At 31.4% G+C, this 20,490-nt stretch overlaps 2 protein-coding genes across 7 annotated transcripts in view; one reads left to right on the forward strand and one right to left on the reverse strand.

The window, feature by feature from the left end:
* The first annotated feature begins 2,521 nt into the window (after positions 1–2,521).
* The window catches only part of Sec16 (endoplasmic reticulum export factor secretory 16), a 164,335-nt gene continuing 146,366 nt past the window's right edge, over positions 2,522–20,490 (forward strand). For 5 of the 6 annotated variants that reach the window (XM_072535164.1, XM_072535161.1, XM_072535165.1 and 2 more), the window contains exons 1-2: positions 2,592–2,817; positions 3,151–3,256. In XM_072535164.1, coding sequence (XP_072391265.1) covers positions 3,158–3,256 — 99 coding nt within the window. In that variant the 5' untranslated portion in view covers positions 2,592–2,817; positions 3,151–3,157. The other variant, XM_072535162.1, reaches the window with a different exon arrangement.
* LOC140443748 (phosphoglycerate mutase 2-like) lies at positions 7,930–20,103 on the reverse strand. Its single transcript, XM_072535167.1, has 4 exons — positions 19,839–20,103; positions 19,426–19,741; positions 15,803–16,044; positions 7,930–8,207 (listed from the first exon to the last, which is right to left on the reverse strand). The coding sequence occupies exons 1-4, from the start codon at positions 19,962–19,964 to the stop codon at positions 7,974–7,976; spliced, it is 918 nt and encodes a 305-aa protein (XP_072391268.1). The 5' UTR covers positions 19,965–20,103; the 3' UTR covers positions 7,930–7,973.

Below are 20,490 nucleotides of genomic sequence, written 5' to 3' on the forward strand. Positions count from 1 at the left end.
TCATTTATACATATTTCAAAAGATTAGAATATGGTCATTTAATACTCGACTATACAAACAATGAAAAGATTAACTTACAGGTAAAATATCTTCTAATTCTAAACAAAGGTTTTTTGATAATTTTGTTTGAAACGGATGCCAAACAAATTTCTATTCTTATCTACACTAAATCTTATCTTAAATTACTATATACATTTTGTTTATAATGATATCTTAAAATTTTATTCCGATGAATATTTTTATTTATTTTTCTTTGGTTGGGAAAGAAAAAGTATGACAATATATATATATATATATATATATATATATATATATATATATATATATATATATATATATATATATATATATATATATATATATATATATGTATATATATATGTATATATATATATATATATATATATATATATATAATACACTTTTTGATTTTAATTGATCAGAAATCAAAATGGTTAGATGTCAAATTAATGTCAAATGGCACAGATGCATGAGAGACAAGCAAATGGAATAAAACCAGTAAAGACACCTCCGTATCACCCTCAAACTAACGGTGCTGCGGAGCGTAGTATTCAAATAGTAAAGAAAAATTTGGAAAAGTCCTTGTTGACTATTAAGAGAGAGGAGATTAATAAACAATTATTAGTTATTCAGAAAATTCAAAAGTTTTTATTTTCTTATAGAACAACTCCTTCAACGGCTACAGGGATTTCTCCTATAATCCAGGGAATCCTGGATTCTGACCAGACCCAAAAGTCAGAAACTCCTTTAGTGTGCGATGCGCTCCGGAAGATTAGTAAAAGCTCCCATTAAGCTTGACCTCTAACGAGGGAGGAGATGTTATATATTAATCCTGTTATTTACAGAATTTCAAATAAACTCAGTAGTTCAAATTTTTTTAGTTAAATACCTTGTATCAATATTTATGGCAAGACTAGGTATATACTCTTCGACATTTTCGAACTTACTTCCATGTAAGTCTATTGCGATATTTTGATTTGACATCACTGTCTTGTTTAGGCTTCTTTCTTTAGGTTTCTATGTAGAGCAGTAAAATTCTACCATCGATTTTAATTTCGCGTTGTTCCCAATTTAACATCTTGAACACATTTTCTAATGTTAGAGTTAATAATTTTCGAGATATAGACGTTCTTGTCTAACTCCTCTTTCCGTTCCTATTTTGCTTGTTGTTAGACCTTCCGCTACGTTTATTTGCATAGTTGCATTGTCGTATACATATTTTAGAAGTATTCTAGAATCAATCCTTACGTTATTCAGTCCTTATAATACGGCCCAGAGTTCCTTGGAATCTAACACCTTATTGTAATGAAGATGCGAATGAATGCGAAATGAAGAGGTTAATTGTATTCGTTACACTTTTCGATAAATGTCCGTATTATATGCAGGTGTGCAATGGTACTATAACCGTTGCGAAATCCCGCTTGTTGTTTGTCCTCTTTCTTGTGTAGTAAAAGTACCTGCGTATTTTGCCAAAACGTTGAAATAGCACCTCCAAGGAGGCACTTGTTCATTAAGATTTTAACTGTCTCCAAAGTAGTCTTACCTCCAGCTGTAATCATCTCTTTTGTTATTCCGTCGTCTCCAGGAGCTTTTTCATGTTTCATCTGTTTTGAGGCATTTTTAACTTCCTTGTTAGAAATTTCTGGTATGTACTGTTTTAGATCCTACATTGAGTATTCTTCGTTCATATCGGGGTTTTCGGGTTTTACTACGCTGGGAGAGTATATATCTGTATACTAATCATGTCAGTATAATATCCGTATATTGGAGAATTTATTTTCATAAGTATGGCCTAAAAAGATTTTCGGACATTTGATGTCTGAATGCCTTTTCTATCAGCACCATGCCCAGCACGATTTGTTCAACATACCACTAATGCAACTAATTGCAGTATTACCCTACACCACTTGCATTTTTTTTTACAGGCCAGCATCTCTAATATAAGGGCTTCCCTACAAGCCGTTATAGTGTTGCCCGTATACTAAGTACCTACCTATTACTAGGAGAGACGTAGGTACTTTATGCAGGATATGATCAAATTATCTCATCAATCAAAACTGTTACGAGATGCACTGAAAACGCACTCTGAACTCTAAACGAGATGCACTCTTGATTTCAAGAAAATATCTGTCATATTCACGATATTAAGGTTTATTATTTATTACCAATTTTTGTAGGAATTATAAAACCTTATTAAATGTAGATAACTACATCAATGGGATTTTAACAACTTTATATCGTAGTTATTTTAATTAATTTGAATTAAAAATTTTTATTTGTTAAAAATTTTAGTAATTGCCTTTAAAATATAACCATTTTGGTTACTCCTTATTTTAATACATTAAACTTTGGTCTAGACGAAGTCGCTTACTACGTCTCTGTCAAGTTGCCACGTCTGCTGACAATTGAGTGTAAGCGAGAAAAGTTTATATGTGGAACTGGTCTTTAGAGAGAGAAAAATGAGTTTAAGGTAAGAAGAAAACTACCATAATTCTCTGAATAATGCTATCTCACTCTATAAGCTTATTCCAAATGGAATAAACAAAGAACAACACTATACCTAGGTAAATTAATGTAGAATTTAGAAATGAGATTGTGATATATTTTTTGTGAAAATAAATGTTGTTGTAATTGTTTAATAATAATTTACGTTAGTAGTGCGTGCTTGTCTTCATTGTTAAGTGATTTGATAACAATTCTATACATAATAATTTAATTTAGGGTGAATATGTTAAAATGAAAGGAAACAAGATCAATGCTGAAAGCTGAAAGTTAAACATATGTTTCTGTAAAAAGGTGAGTAGCATAATTTGAAAGATTTGATAATTATTTATACTATGTATTATAAAAGTGAACAGTTATTATTTTATCTAACTGCTGACGTGCTCTATAACTTCTGACAGATTATCAATTTACTACTCTTCGCCCATTTCATTTTTTTTTAAGTTATCCCATATTAAGTCTATTTAAGTTGTTATTATTGTAATTTTAAATGTGCAATTACAAATAAGTTTGCTATTTTTCTGTGTTATTGATTTCTTGAGCTTATAAAGAGAAATTATGACTGTTCAAAATAAAAGTTAGGTTAGGACCGTTGTCAAATTTTGACATAAGTTCTTTTAATTCAAGGTAAACCATGTCTTGGATGAAGAGAAGAGGTCCAAGTACACCCAGCCCTGCACCAGCACCTGCAGTACCCATGTACAACCCCAATCAACATTCCGCAACACAAGAGGTATTTTATTTTTGTGACTATTTAGATCAGTTCACTTGTTACCATTGTAAATATACTGACAAGTTAGCAGATGCTTATTTTTTACAAGTCCAATAATTAAGCACAGTTTTACCTGTGGTTTTACATCAGACCTAAAATTTTAAAGTTGACTGAAGTATAGTATGTTCTATGGTCTATCACAGTATATTAGCAATATACTGTGGTTCTATGTTGCCATGTAGTACATTCTATCATTATGGATCATCAGTTTAATTTTGTGGCTTCAATGCTGTGAATATTGTTTGTATTATTTATGAACAAATAACCATAATATTACCCTATGCCCTACGTAGTATAAGCTAGACAAGATAATATATATTCCTTAATTTTTTTATGTACCTATTCATTTTACATGTACATTCACTGTTCATTATATATATATATATATATATACATATATATATATATATATATATATATATATATATATATATATATATATATATATATATATATATATATATTTATTTTACAAGGATTAGCAGTCTGCTTGCCAAAAACAATGTATTTTGATACAAGTATATTATAAACAATGATAAATCATGGAGCCTGGGTAGGGTCTGCTCACCTAGTGCAAAATGGTCTGCCATGGAGAGTTTTTTCCAAGTTTTCATTTTTACATTATTCTGTTAGATATTACGAAAAAGTAAATCATAACACCCTATCTCTTCCAATAACTTGGCAAAAAAACATTTTTTAGTAATATGGCCAATTTTCTGGTATTATATAAATATAACATTTCTAGGTATTGAGGATAATCTGTGTCATACATATCTAATTTGCCTATCGGCATTTAGATTTTAATATAACAAGTGCATTTTAAATACACAGTGTTCAAATTATGATATATTGGTGAAAATTATAATTAAATTTTATAGATAAATAATATGGCAGATAACAAAATATTAACTCATTAAGAAAATAGATATAAAATATGTCTTTTCTGCATTATCAGAAATCAATCTAATTCCAATACCAAGCCAAAACAAACCCAAACCATACCTAGCAATAATAATAGTAATGTCACTAAATCAAATAAACATTATATATTCCTACCATACATTAATGGATTCTCTAAATAAATGTCGAAAATGTTAACAAAATATAATATTAACGTTTAAATACTTTTTAAAATTTAAACCCAATGTTAATAAAGATCAGTTGGATGTTATTACTAAAATAAATTGTAAAGACTGCAAGTCAACATATATTGGACAAACACACCAATATCTACATAGAAGAGTTGTTGCACACAAACCTAGTGTACAAACCAACACATCAAACACAACATATTCTTTGGAAAATAGCCATTTTGATTTTGAAAATCAATCTTAAGACTGACTTCAAAGATCTTTCCAATAAGTACCTATCACAATTTAATAAATTGAGTTGTTTTTTAAATGCATCATGGTAGATGTTTAAAGTATGACCCTGAATCACTTGTACTTATTTAAAGTACCTGCCAAATGTATTTGAGGGCCAGATATGATTTCTGCATTCCATGTAAAACCAACAAATAGTATAGACATCAAAAATATAAAGTGTTTTATGTAATGTTTATGTAATTAAAGTGCTTATTGAAAATGGCAAATAGCGGAAATATTTGAGAAATAATTAATAAAGGGTTTTATTTATAACAGGCAGAGAAATCCCGAAATTAAATATGTAAATCAGTATCTAAAAACTTTATAATCACTTCACATATACTTACCAGAAAATTGGCCATATACTTAAAAGAAATTTTTTCGAAGAGATGGTGTTTTACAATTTATTGCTTCATAATTTTTTAAACAAAATAATTTAACAAATGAAAACTAGATGAAAAGCTCTCTGTGGCAGACCATTTTGGTTGGTGACCCTTTCCTGGACACGTGAAATGTGATATCTAAAAATGACAATTTTATCATTTACTAGAATATCCACATTAGAAATAATCTGTGGTGTGTCATATTTATACAAAATATATACTATATACTAGTGACGTTAGGGGCATTCAAGTATTACGGAAAGCAATATTTGAAATTTTTGACCATCCCTCTCTCTCCATGTAACATGCTGTAACGTTTTTCTGTACCCCTCTGCCCCTACCTAAACTTTATGAAACACATAATTATGTAATTGTTTTTACCTAAAAGTAAAAATAATATTGCAAAAAATACTGGAAAGTCAGTAATAACTTTGTTAATGTTTAAATCACATTTGTGGTACCTAATAATAATTCAAACAAGAGATTACTACATCGCAATAATAAACTTTTACTTCTAATCATACAATTTTTTACTTAGTTTACTTTCTTAATAGTATTTACATAGTTTTCTTTACTTGGGCCACCATGTTTATGCAATGCAACAACTCTTGAATGCCCTGGAAACTATCGCATAACAGTTTCTTTGGGGTAACTAAGATTATTAATCAGTTCACTACTGATTTTCACTCTAAAATATTTGTCTTGCAAAGCCTGTTTGAAAATTATATCTTCTGGGGGAGGGTGGGAGGGAGGGAGGAAGTAAGAGAGAGAGAGGAAGGGAGGAAGTAAGAGAGAGAGAGGGAGGAAGTAAGAGAGAGAGAGGAAGGGAGGAAGTAAGAGAGAGAGAGGGAGGAAGTAAGAGAGAGAGAGAGAGAGAGAGTGAGAGAGAGCAGGGGAAGAGAAAGAGGGAGGGAGAGAGAGAGAGGGAGATAGAGAGAGATAAAGAGAGAGAGGGAAAAGTTTTTCAAAACCACACAATTTTCGAGATTTCCTTTAGGTAGTCTTTAATTAGTCCTTTCAGCAAACAAATGGTACTGAAACATCGTTTTGGAGTTACTTCACAACAGATGAATTTGTCTACTGTTCTCAACTTGAAACATCTAAAATCATAGGAATAACCTTTACATTATAGCTTGTATGACCAAATCCACTATTCACGTTAGTTGCTTTCTGTCCTTTGGTGAATAGTTGCAGTATCCAACGTGAAATTGTACTTATGTTTAAAACAGTTCTTGCTATTTTTTTAAATTAAGGTCTATAAATTTATCGTGTTTAAACTTGTATATAATATCAACTTGTTTCCCTGAGTGACTTCCATTGCTTGGACCGTCACTAAGACTAATGCGTCCAAGTTTGAATTCAACATACTAATGAGAAATTGTTGACTGATGTTCAAAACCAAAAATCAACTCGGTGAGACATTCTTGTTGAGAGAATTTCTTAAAAAATTTAAAAAATTGTTGTGCGAAAATGAACACGGTTTAATTGAAGGTTTCACAAATCTTGTAAACTTTATAGTTTGTTGTAGTTATGGCGTTACATGTATCGCATCGCCTTTAAATTTTGACAGATCACATAAAAATGCCATATTATTTATGAAACCATTTAAAGCAGTCTAATTTTAATTACTTATTTATATCTTGGTACCTAAAAGTTTTTGCTTAATATTTATTTATTTATATACGGCATCCATTTACTTACAATTTTTACAAAGTTACATCTTAAAAACAATAAATTATTAAAATAACAATCACAAGTTTTACAAAGTTACACCTTAACAACAATAAATTATTAAAATAAACACCTCAGAATAATACAAACATATAAGAATAATACAGATGTACAACAAACTTATTGTAAGATACTTTTTAGTTGTTTTTTAAACAAACTAATTTTGGAGTCAAAAATATCCATTTGTCTTGGCAGGCTATTAGCACTCCGGACCAATCGTGTAGTTGGTTCATTGATACCATAATTAGTGTGGTGAAATGGCACTGAAAAGATTTCTGATTGTCTGTTGCTTCTACTAGGAACTTTAAGACTAACAAGCGATAAGAGTTGAGGACAATCTATAAAAGCATTGATAACTTTGTGTAAGAAACATAAATCTAACAATGTCCTCCTTGACTCAAGCGTTGGTAAGTTAAGACTATCTCTTACTCACTGATAGTCGTATTCCTTTCTCCTGCATCCACTCTTATAGGTGTGATGTTTTTGAGGATTATTTATCTAAGGTATTGAATTTTCTACCAAATAATGCTGTCATTGTTTTGGTTAACGCCAGTTATCACTCAAAATTAGTGGAAAAGTTACCGGCGGTCTCATGGAAAAAAGTAGATATAATTAACTGGCTCTAATGCAAAATAATACCGTATGATTAGACTGTGCTTAAAACGGAATTAATACGAATTGCAAGCCAACACAAGTCATACTATAAAAAATTATATCATTGACAAAATGGCAAAAACAAAAGGAATAACGGTATTAGGTATGTTTGCCACCTTATCATATCAATACAATGTATCTGCTTAACATTAATTTTATTTAACATATAACTCTGTACGTTTTTGATTCTCCAACACTGAACCATGATTTTCATACCTGTTAGTTATATAATCCATAGGTTTGTACTGTTATTTCTATGTGAACAGGATGGACCCTTAGAAAAATAATATCTAAAACTGCATTTCAACACGAGAAGATATTATTTTGAGTGATTTTAGTTTGACCACTTTACTTCCTGTTTACAGATTAATGAAGATTTGGATTCGTAATGACCTACCAATTGCAAACAGATAGACTTTAACAGTTGTTTAAAGTAACTTCATTAAAAATAGTAGTATCTTCTTTACTACTGAAAACAGCAGAAAAAAACAACAATATATTTTTTAAATTTATTTTTATAGTTCAGTATTTACATCATTATTATAATCACTTCTTTTTTATTTGATCTGCAACTTCTTCCATTGCCTTTCTGACTGTTTCAGGATCGCCCATGAACTGCAGGCTTTTTATTGGTTTCATATTTTCATCCAGCACATATTCGAAAGGTATACCTGTAGGAAGGTTTAGTTTCATGATTTCTTCATTTGACATTTGATCTAGGTGTTTGACAATCCCCCTCAGACTATTTCCATGTGCTGCTATTATTATTCGTTTTCCTGACTAAAAGTGTTTTATTATTTAAACAAGAATAAAATAATTTCATAGATTGACAAAAAGTCATTAAAACATACTATATGTTTGATCCAGTCAACCAGTTGAAATCAAAGTTCACAAAATATTTAAAAATAGTGACTACAAAGCACATAAAAAATGTGTGTGCTTATAATCGAAGTATAAAATAGTTGTCAGTGACTTCAGTCTTAGTTTCTAGAGAATTACAATGTAAAGTCAAAAAGTGGCAGGTTCCAGTTCTAGTGGCACTATACCTGTGTGTTATGGAATATATAGTTTCTGACATACTTTAATAAAATTTTCAAAGTAAAGTTTTATTACATAATATTTTATTTATGGTATTAGCTATAATTGACTGTAATGAGTCAGAAACCCAACAATAACACATGCATCAGTGATATGATCGCCAAATGTGCGGCAAAAAAGGGCCATCCTTAAATTATACAAGGTGTCAAGAAATGATTGCCTTGTCGCGAGTGGCAGATTGCAGTGCCGTTATACCTGTGTGTCATGGAATATACAGGGTGAGCTTTTAGTGTGTATCAGTCAATAATTCCATTATGGTATAGAATATCCAAAAAACTTATTTAGAAAAAATGTAATCAATGATATTGTCCATACTTGGAAAATATGTGGAATTCTACAGGGTGATTAATAATTACGTGGTATAGCAAACATACAATTTTTTAAATTGGACACCCTATATATTTTTTCAGCTTTGTATTCTCATAATTTTTGTTCTTATAGTATTAGGTTTTGCATTACTATACAGCAGAGTATTTAAAAAGTTATGACCATTTTTATTTCGAAATGCCTATGTCATCAACACCATATAATAAAGAAGTAATGAATAAAGAATTTTAGTTATTTTATATAATAAAGTAAATAATATATTGTAGTTTTTAAATTAAGTTTAATTGACAAAAATTTGTATACAGGTTGAACTACAAAACAAAATCACGATTTTCTCAATTTTTTTAAATGGATCACCCCATATTTTAATTTTTAGAAATATTGTTTTTATGATACTCTTTCATATTTATATAGCATTTCCTATACCTAAACTCATTACTTTCCGAGATATTTTTAGTTTTCTTCAAATTTCGGAAATACATTCAATTTGTGTAAGTAGAAATAAGTCTTGAGTATGGAGTGATAATATAACAAAATTATTTAAAAAAAAAACATACAGAAATTAAAACACTTCACCATTGTATTTAGGTATATAAAATAAACATGTAGTTAAAACTTTAAAACTTTTACAAGCGTCGTCAAAATTTATACAGTAGCAGCATAACGTTTTCGATCTAATCAGATCATCTTCAGTGCCTTATGTACTTGAAGCTAACAATGAAATTAGATTTCTATGACATCCATATATGGGTTACATCTTTCCAAACTTAAATTATGTGTTGACTCTAGGTCGATGACAATGGATAAATTATTTTTATTCAATAAGTAACCAACAAAAAATATAAACCATAACAATATGCAATGAATGTATCAATAAATGTGATATTATGGAAATATATTTCCTTAATGAAATACAAAATTCCTAAAATTCCTACAAGATAATATGTTTTGTATAATAATATAACAAGATTATTCAATAAATAACTCACACAAAACACAAAGGAAAACAATATACAATTGATGTAACAATTTTTAGATTGTTATATCAACAGTATTCTAAGCTAGGAATTTTTAATAAAACATTCCTAACTGCCGATTATGACGAGCAGTTATTAATAAGTAAAAGGCCATTTGTTGCAGTTACAAAGGTAAAATAGTAGGCTTTAAAAAATGACAGTTTTTATATTATTAAACTGTGAACGGTAGGCTTTGAAAATGACAGTTTTCATATTATTACGTTTTTAATCGGTCTGTGTGGTTTGTCATTATTGTTAAAAATGATTTTTTCTAATCTGGGATTAGGAGAAAGTTCGAGAAATTGCTTACTTGTATCCAGAATATATCACGAGCGATATCCTGCACGGAGGAAGCCAAACGCAAGAGCTTTTGAAAAAATTAATGGGTGGTTTTGTTCGCACTGGGTCAGTTATATATGAAAAAAAATGAGAGAACCAAAACTGTTTTAAGTGAAGTAAAAGGAATGTGATGTACTGATAGCGACTACCGAAGATCTCCGAAATTTCTCTCGTGATATTTCACGTCAACATGACATTAGTCAAACTTCGGCGGCAAAAATTCTTCGAAAACATAAACTGCATCCTTCCGCATACAGTTACAGAATTGATAGTCGATGATTATCAACGCAGATTAGATTTGTCAATGGTCTCAGCAGCAAGTGCAAAGAGACCGATTTTTTTTTAGATTTTGTGCTTTTTGGAGATGAGGCTACATTTCACAAAAATGGAACGGTGAATCAGCATAATTTTCAGTACTATGCATCAAGCAATCCCCATTTTCAAGAGCAACACTCATAATCAAACTAGGTGGTCTATAAATGTTTGGGGTGGTATTGTTGGCGATTATGTGATTGATCCACATTTTTTTGACGGTCGTGTGAATAGTGCCATATATCTGGATTTTCTAAATAAACATTTGCCAATACTACTGCAAAATGTACCGCTTAATATTCGACAACGAATGTGGTTTTACACGACGGTGCTCTAGTTCATCACACTGCTTCTATTCACAATCATCTAAATAATAACTTTCCTGAGACGTGGATAGGCAGAGGAGGACTAACTGTTTGGCCACCGCGATCACTGGAATTCTTCAAAATTGATTTTTTCATGTGGGGCTGTATAAAAGACCTTGTATACCAGAAGCCTCCAACAACGCCAAAGAATATGAAAAATAGAATAAGAGAAGCTTTTAATAAAATTGACTTACAAATGTTAAGAAATGTGACTCGGTTGAACGTGGACATTTTGAACATTTATTTTCTTAATATCACATTAATTGTTGCATTCGTTACATATATATTATTATGGTTTATATTTTTTGTTAGTTTCTTCTTCTTCTTTAAGTGCCATCTCCGCGACGAAGGTTGGCAATCATCATGGCTATTCTGACCTTCGAGGCAGCTGCTCTGAACAATTGCCTTGAGCTGCAACCAAACCAGTCTCTCAGGTTCTTCAACCAGGAAACGCGTCTTCTTCCTACGCTTCTCCTACCCTCTACTTTTCCTTGAATTATAAGTCTCAAGATGTTGTATCTTTTGCCTCTCATCACATCATTTTTGTTAGTTACTTATTGAATAAAAATAATTTTGTTGTATTATCACTCAATACTCAATACTTATTTCTACTTACAAAAATTGAATGTAATCTCGAAATTTGAAGAAAACTAAAAGTATCTCGGAAAATAATGATTTTAGGAAAAGAGAATGCTATATAAAAATGAAAGAGTATTATAAATACAATATTTCTAAAAAATAACATACAGGGTGCTCCATTTAAAAAATTGAGAAAATCGTAATTTTGTTTTGTAGTTCACCCTGTATACCAATTTTAGTCAATGATTTCAATTGAACTTAATTTAAAAATTACAATATATTGTTTACCTTATTATATAAAATAAATAATTGTTTATTCATTACTTCTCTCATTATATACATAGTATACATGGTGTTGATCTCATAGGGATTACGAAATAACAACGGTCATAACTTGTTAAATACTCTGTATAATAATGCAAAGCCCAATATTATAAGAACAAGAATTACGAGAGGAATATAAATATGAAAAAATATATAGGGTGTCCCATTTAAAAAATTGTATGCTTGCTATACCACGTAGTTATTAATCACCCTGTAGAATTCCACATATTTTTTAAGTATGGAGAATAGCATTGCTTACATTTTTTCTAAATTCCAAAGTTTTTTGGATATCTTGTACCAGAATGGAATTATTGACCGATGTCGCACTAAAAACTCACCCTGTATATTTTCTGACATACTTCAATAAACTTTTTGAAATAAAGGTTTATTAAATAATATTTTATATGGGATTAGCTATAATTGATTGTAATAAGAATTAACATTTTATATTTGTTTTGTAGTCGGTCAGATAGCCAAGCGGGCTGGGCGGCCGGTTCTCATTCACTTCACTGCGAGTGGTTCAGTGGATGTGAGTTCGATCCCCAGCTCGGTGTACAGACAACAAAAAGGCTAACGCAGCAGTTTAAAGTTCTAAATGAATCTGCGGCTTAAGCTAGAATATGCTGGTGTCTGATCGGCCTATGGTGGAGCAGTACGGCATGAGATAAGGGCTTGCGGCTCGGTGATACTCCTCCATAGATCCCTATCGGAAGGGCGTACCGCCTAAATACCGGTGTATATATTTGTTTTGTTTAGTCAAAATTTTTAAAATAAAAATTACTAATGGTCTTGACCTGTAAATGTTTATAACTTCATTTTTACTTTACAGTTTAAGATCGTTAATAGTTTTTATTATTAGTCCAGTCGTCAGAGATTTGATCGTTAAAAAAGAGACGAACAAGCTGAATTTTGCTGAGAATGTCAATTTTTGAACTCCAAAAAGATCCAGAAAACAACGATTTGCCAAGAATCTGTACGCTGAAGAAAATACTGATTCAAATAAGAAATGTAGCTGAGATAATTTTGAACAAAAATGTTTATTAGCACATTTTGTGTAGAATGGACCTTTCTCTCAGCAACAACGCTTGTAATGACCGGCGATTTTGAATGTCAGTTACGCACGCGAAATCAATTTTTTAAATAAAATTTGTATCAACTCGACGGTAAAAATTGAATATCTTTTGATCAGAGTATCCTATCATCAAAACTCAAAATGCGTTTTAAAGGTGACGAGTGCAGCTTTCGTATGCAATTTTTATATTTTGCCGCAAATGAAGTTAGTTTCTATAAAGCTGTTAAATAAATAAATGGTATAACATAAAATTTTGATTTTGAATAATTAATAATAGAATAATAATTAATAAAAACACTGAATTTAAACTGTCACATTAGAGACAATCTCACGTCACGGGAAATCCTTCCACGAAGACGGCATTGGGTGGAATTTGGTAAATCGGTGTCTTCCGTTTTCCCCCTATGAGGGGGGTTTTAGGGGCAAGTCTGGAATTTGGTGTGGCAAACTTTTTAGCATCTTTTTTGGGGTCCCAAAAGGGACATTCTGAGCAAAAATTCAGCTTGTTATGATTTTTAGAAGTTCAGTTAGATTTTCGTCTCTGACGACTTCAATATTTAAAAAAATGTTAAAAACTATTTCAGAATTGGTAATCGAAATGTCAAAAAAATATAAAATGTAATAACATTGTGTAACGTCGGTCCCCACTTCACTGTTAATAACTCTAGCTTTGAAGTAGCGGAAAAATTCACATACTTAGACTCCTTCATCACCATCTCCAAGACAGATGAAAACTTCTTGCTCCTATTTGAACGAAAAATTCTAAGAGGAATATGATTGGCATCTGTGGAAACGGTATTTGGAGGAGGCGGTACAACTATTAGATATACCACATATACAAACAGATATCTGGTGGTAAAGACGTGCTATCTCTCATAAAAATAGGAAGATTAAGATAGGCAGGACATCTAGCAAGCTGGCAGCAAAACCGTCCTTGACGAATCCTCATGTCACATCTAGTGCGAAGTAGACGGAGAGGTAGGCTAAAACTTAGATGGAAGGATGGTGTAGATGAAGATACTAGAAAAATAGGTGCAGCAAACTGGCCACGGTTGGCAGTGTATAGGACTGACTAGTGGAATAGACTTGGGAAGGTTGAGGTTCTACTATAGGGCTATGAACATTGTGTAAGATCAACGATAACACATGTATCAGTGATATGGTTGCCAAAGGTGCAGCAAAAAAGGGCAATACTTAAATTATGGCAGGTATCAAGATCTGTTTGCCTTGCCACACAGAGATTTATGCAATATTACATTGTGCAAGAGAAATTTACATAAGGGTTTTTTTTAGGTCATCGGGGAATACACAGCAATAAAAGTACTAATCGAAAAAGACTGATATGTTTTGTACACACTGGACAAATAAATGAATGGAAGAGAAAAGTATTTTAAAAGTGTGTAAAATTTTTAATTCCTAGCTGGGCGCTTTCGGCTTACAAAGCCATCCTCAGAGCTATGCTACAATTAACTAATTTAAGTGTTACAATGATTATCTTACGTCAAAAATTTAAAAAGTACCACTACTCAAGAGAGATTCCATTGGTGAAAAAATAGAAAATTTCGAAGGCAAACTTTGAAAGTTTGTCAAAAAAAAACATCTAAAGACAGAATTCACAAGAAACACATTAAAAAAAATGTTGATGGTACGGGTACAAGGTCCCAACCCTCTGGATAGGGTTGAGGCGACAGACAGACTGAGTAGGATCCAATACTGGCTTTTTAAATGCTTTTTGAAGAAATGACAACTGACTTTTCTGAAGAAATGTGTCACGCAGAGGAAATGAAGATTATTTAAATTTTAAAAAATGTTGAAAAATTTAAATTCAAAATGTAATGGGAAATGTATCAAAGACTCTCTAAGATTAAACTTAATTTGACTCAATTAAACTGAAACGTAATTCAGCAGACAGCAGGCGGCAAATACTTTTTGGAGTCTACCAAGTGACTCCAAAAACGTATAGTACCATCCACTAGACGTGTACAAGCTGGTACAAGGTTTCAGAATTCTGGAATGGATATCATGAATGAATTGAAGATTGGCAGGTGCGATCAGTTTCTGGAAGATACAATTGACTCGATGCGATCAGTTTATAACAGAAGGATTATTACTATATTATCTTATTCTCATTCACTGATATGAAATACGGAGACCCTTCTAATTTATCATAAAAATACCCAAATTTCTAATTGGTTTTTCATTTTCTCTTTCCACTTTAACAACAATGTACACGATTTAATAAAATATCCTGACGCTAGTTTTGATTGAGAAATGTCTTCCAATTAGAACATATATCCAGAAATAGAATCTCAAGAATATTAAAGTGATCATCTCTCCTATCTTTAATGTACAAGTTAGTTACACACTCAATTTTTTGCTTTGTGGAGTACATGTTTATTGATCATAATGAGTCTATTATTAATATCTTGAGTGTGTCTATGATTGTTGCCGCTATTACTGCCCGAATTAAGGACACAAGTCAAATTTATATGGCTTACAGATTAGAGTTTCACTATACCGTGCAACCAGTATTTATTTTCCGTGTTTTATACAGATAGTAGCTTTGAATTGACTAAGAAACCCTCATTCAACTACTGGAGAGATTAGAATCAATCCTCAACATGTCAGAAACATACATATTCGTAAAAAAATGGTTAGAATAAGGTTGAGTGCTGCGAATCTAAGATCTTTAAAATCCGTTAAAAGACCTGAACTTTCCAGAGAACATCCAGTCAAATTACATTACGCTAGGTGGCATCAAAATGGGAATTGCGTATTTCAGAATCGTCTTTCAAATTGTGTCAATCGTTGACAAAAGTTACAATAAAAAAAATAGAAATTTTTGACAGTTTTATCAAAATCTATCGAGTATATATTTTTAATGCTAATTAGTTTATATTCATTTTTACTTTAATCTTCGTTTAATTTGAAATTAGAAATTACCTTCATTGCCGGCACTATAGTCTCATTCCAAAATGGTAGTGTTCGCTCAATAGTAAGTTTTAAAGATTCAAACATAGGAAATTGGTCTTTAGGTGGCCCATTGGCATATATTGGATCGTTTATTATAACGTTGTAATATTGGTGGTCGGGAGTTAGAGGAGGTGGGGGTACGTCAAAACTTCTTCTCCATATTTGAACTTGTTGTTCTCCATATTTTTCAACCGTTTCTAATTTGTTTAAACCTAAAACATATTGTTTTAAAAAGTATTTTTCAATGGTAAACCCTATTGTTTTTTTGAATTAAACGATTATTTTTTTGGGTAATATATTTTCATTATAGGTTGCTGCAAAAGAGACAAATAATGAAACAATATAAGATTTTTTTGAATTTCAATATACATGAATACACAAATTTTAATTCTGTTTTAATTTTCCATAATGCGGCTTTCTGGAATGCCATAAAAGGAGTACTAGCTTGTTCTTTAAGTAGATAGATCTACAACTGTATAATAATCCATATTTCGAACCCCTATGTCAGCACTGCAGAACAAGCTATGAAGCTCTTTTTTCCCTTTTTTTTAACGGCAGTCGGAAAAAGGGAAGATAATAATAGGAAGGTACAGGTTAGCATTGGTTGTTGCCCAGAGGAAGATTTTTGCTGTGTTACCAGATGCACAACATTTGGAACGGCTCTTGTATTCAGCATTTTTGGATTTGCGACTTGCTATATTTTAGAGGTGTAGTTTCTATGATGTTAAAGTACTCATCGGGAAGTTCGTTGTCTGCAAAGTTGAGCAGCTTAGCTGGCAAGAATGTATTGAAATTTTAGCTTGGCATGTCTGGTCAGTATATGCCTTCGGTAGTGGAGGAAGTTTTAAGGACCTAAAAGAAAAGACAGTTAAGATTTGATTTCACGTATAATGCCCCTGTATATTCGCTTCTACTTATTTCATCCTACCAGGATTCATCAGAGCGACTGGTACAGAAGCTCCAAAAGTGAATTATTTTTTTTCGTCAAAAGAAGCAACAACAAAATGGCTTCAATATGGACGCTATACCAACATATGAGAATAAATCACCAAAGTAGAAATGCGAAGATTTCTATTGACGAAACTAACATTCAGATTTTTGTTTTAATCTGTGCCTTCTATAAATTGCAAGGCAAAACAGACGATGCTAAAGGTGTAAGACAGGTATGGAGAATCTAAAAGTTGCATTCCACAACATATCTCCTCATCTAAGCAAAAATCCTTGGCGAATTGGTTTCTTTCATTGGTTTCTTGGTTTCATAAAGAGTAAACCCAGATTAGTTTTCCCATACCTCTCTTATACCCTTTGCATCGTCTGTTTTTCCTTGAAATTTATAAAACTAACAGATTAAAGCAAAAATCTGAATTTTGTTTTCGTTAATAGAAATCTTCGCATTTCTACTTTGGTGATTTATTTTAAGGACCTCTTAAGCTCGGGTGTTGGCGCTATCGATGGTTCTTAGTACATATCTCTTACTGAGAGATTGGATCCGATTTTGTATTGTGCAGATATTGGAAAATTGATGGATATAAGTCTAAACTTTTGCTCAAGATTCTCCTCAGGATTTTTCTTTCTGTGGCCATTAAGGTGTTCATTTGAGTAAGGCATAGAGGCGGATTCTGTAATCGACTACTGGTCTAATGTAGGTTTTGTAGGTATGCAGAAGACTGCGTGGGTGTGTGTTACCTAGTTTGCTACACAGGGCTGCTCGGAAATTGACTCTTCTTTTTTTAAATAAAATTTTTATCAACTCAACTGTAAAAATTCGATATCTTTTGATCAGAGCATCCTATCCACAAAAATCAAAGAAAGTGCGTTTTAAAGGTAAAGAGTGCAGCTTTCGATAGCATTTTTTGCATTTTGCTGCAAATGTAGACAGTTTCTATAAAAGCTGTTAAATAAATAAACTTTGTGTGATCAATCATCGATGAAATCAATTAAATTTATCACTTCCATCGGTTAGGTGGCGTCGGATCGGGTCACTGTGGAATTTACATTTTTAGAGCCTAATGTAACATAAAACATGCATAAAATATGTAACATAATATTTCCATTTTAAGTTTTGTTAGCAAATATGAGGCATTTGAGATATACCTAAAAACGCTGAATTTAAACTTTCACATTACATTGATGTACTTAACTTAATTAAACATTGCCATGTTTCCAACAGATGACACGTAGATTGGTCGAGACAACCATATAAAATGTCCTCAATACACGAATTGTTCAAACCATAAAAATATCTAATTTTCGAAATTCACCTCAAATCAAAACCTAAGAAATGTCCTCGGTACAGGAATACTTGAATACCCGGAATAAACCATAAAAATATCATCAGAGAGAAATCTCAAATCTCCAAAATCCAAAATATTAAAACGAAGAACTAAACTGCCAAATAAAATTGCTTATAAAATTTATATCGACAAAATGGACGTGTCTAATGTACTTATAAAATGAAGTGGCTATTGCAAAATTTTTACGAAATATTTTTAAGAAACTGAAATTGAACTTAACGACAAATTAAGCATGTTACATTAATTGTAACATGTAAAGGTTCTGCCATTAATCAATCGATCTGTGCCTTACACTTTCGGTTTCAACCAAAGACAGTTTTCGACGTATCAGCTATTCGAACGTGGAAAATTAACTATTACAAAAGTACTCAGCTGCTTTGAGAATACCCAAGTCAACTTTACATACAAGTAATTAGTTCGAACAAAATATATTTCCAAATCCAAACTTAATTTTAGTTTAATGTAATTTAGGATGTTTAAGGCAAAATTATTGCTTTTCGAAAACGGTGTGCTAAAAAATCAATGCAATTTTTTTTATTTCGTGCAGACCCAATAATGTTATCTCTAGCCCACTTTAGTTGAAGAATGTCTGCAAATTTTCAGATATTGGACATCGACCAAGCCGAAGGAGTTGCATGACAAATAGTAACTGTTTAGTGAATCACGGTAAACTTTTTTGGCTCTATTAATAGGGCTCTAATTAATACATGGTTCAGCAAGATGTTGTACTCTTCTCTCGAAAACTAATAGCAATGTTTGAGACATGATTTGACCCCCTAGATCAGCCGAACCATGTGATGAGACTATCTAAAGTGAAAAGTTTTTTCGCGTTTACTTAAATCTCGAATCATACAATAACTAAAAGATAATATTGGAAGCGAAAATGAGGACATTTTTGCACCAAGGTGTAGAGTTCTGGGTTAGAGGAGCATATGCGGGCGAATCGACATAATTTGGAATAAGTCATGTCTAAAACTTGAAAGCCGCTGAATTTAGAAATATAATAATATACTAAATACTGTTTTAAGTATACAATGTTAAAATGTAAATTTTTCACACGTATACTGATAATATTTTGTAGCATTTGCTGCATTTATTGATATGTTTAATAAAGTACTTTAATACAACTAATTTAAATGAGCTAACCAGTTACGTAAATAATCAGGTGATTTAGTAATAAACTTCATTAATGGCGAATCTCTAACAATACAATATTTATAGTTGAGATATATAGAAGATACAATGACAATTATTGTCAAATTAATTATCGATTTTTTTAATTAACCAATATAAATTAACCTGTAAGTCCTCCGTAATGTCTTTCATTTAATCTCCAAGTATATTCAGTGGGGATGTCTGTTTGGCCTATAATTTCTAAAATAGTCTTTAGTGTATCCTGAGATCTCTTTAATACTGACGCGTATGCTTGATCGAATTTCAAACCAGCTTCTTTGATAGCGTTGCCAGATCTTACGGCTTCATTTCTGCCTCTTTCGCTCAATTCGGAATTGACCCATCCGCAAAAAAGGTTCATTTTATTCCATTCGGATTCTCCGTGGCGTATCATTACGATCCTGTAAGTTTTTCCCTTAGCTGCTTGACATTGACTTTTAACCTAAAAGAGGAATATATTAATATGTAGTGTATTAAACGTAATTTATTTTTTAACAAATATTTTTTAGTAATAAAATACAAATGTAAACAATATTTACCGGACAACTCATACTGAATTTTCTTTTTCTCTTAAGAAGTTTAGTAGTAAATGTTTTGATCAATACTTTTAATTTGACAATTCTGTCGATTGTCATTATATAATTTTGGAGTAAGGTTGTGCTCATGACATTATGCCTTTGGAGACTAACGTTGGAATATACAGGGCAGGATTTACTCTTTAGCAGTTGGTGTATATTCTAGCCAGGGTTCGAAAATATGATATTTATATAAATATCAAAATATCGGATATAATTATATCGATATATTATATCAGATACAGTCGGAAAAATGAAAAATTACTCACGCGTCATCGATAAAATGCATACGAATCAAATCAAAACTTTCTAGTCAATACAAATGTGTCTACTACTCCAGCCTACGTTTTTTCGCTACGAAAGATTTTTTCACCAAACAATTTTTGTGATGTTATTCTTATTCTGATAATAGATATTTATTGGTGATAAATGTTACTATTACTACCGTAATTAATTATTTGATATAGATTTATAATATAAAAAATAATGAGTAAGCAAATATAGTATTATCAATTTCTCCATGTTAAAGTTGCAGGACGTAAATAGTGACAGAAATTTAAAAAATGTCGTTTTCTTCTTATTTGAATTTATCGTCACGATGATAACTTTTTCTGGT

This window comes from Diabrotica undecimpunctata, chromosome 6 (assembly GCF_040954645.1).
Source record: "Diabrotica undecimpunctata isolate CICGRU chromosome 6, icDiaUnde3, whole genome shotgun sequence".
In the NCBI taxonomy this organism is placed as follows: Eukaryota; Metazoa; Arthropoda; class Insecta; order Coleoptera; family Chrysomelidae; genus Diabrotica; species Diabrotica undecimpunctata.

Coding starts and splice junctions, on each gene's coding strand:
- LOC140443748 (XM_072535167.1), bottom strand. CDS start 19,964: ATGAGCACAACCTTACTCCAAAATTATATAATGACAATCGACAGAATT. Junction 19,742..19,838: donor AATTCAGTATGAGTTGTCCG/GTAAATATTGTT, acceptor TTCCTCTTTTAG/GTTAAAAGTCAATGTCAAGC. Junction 16,045..19,425: donor ACATTACGGAGGACTTACAG/GTTAATTTATAT, acceptor AATATGTTTTAG/GTTTAAACAAATTAGAAACG.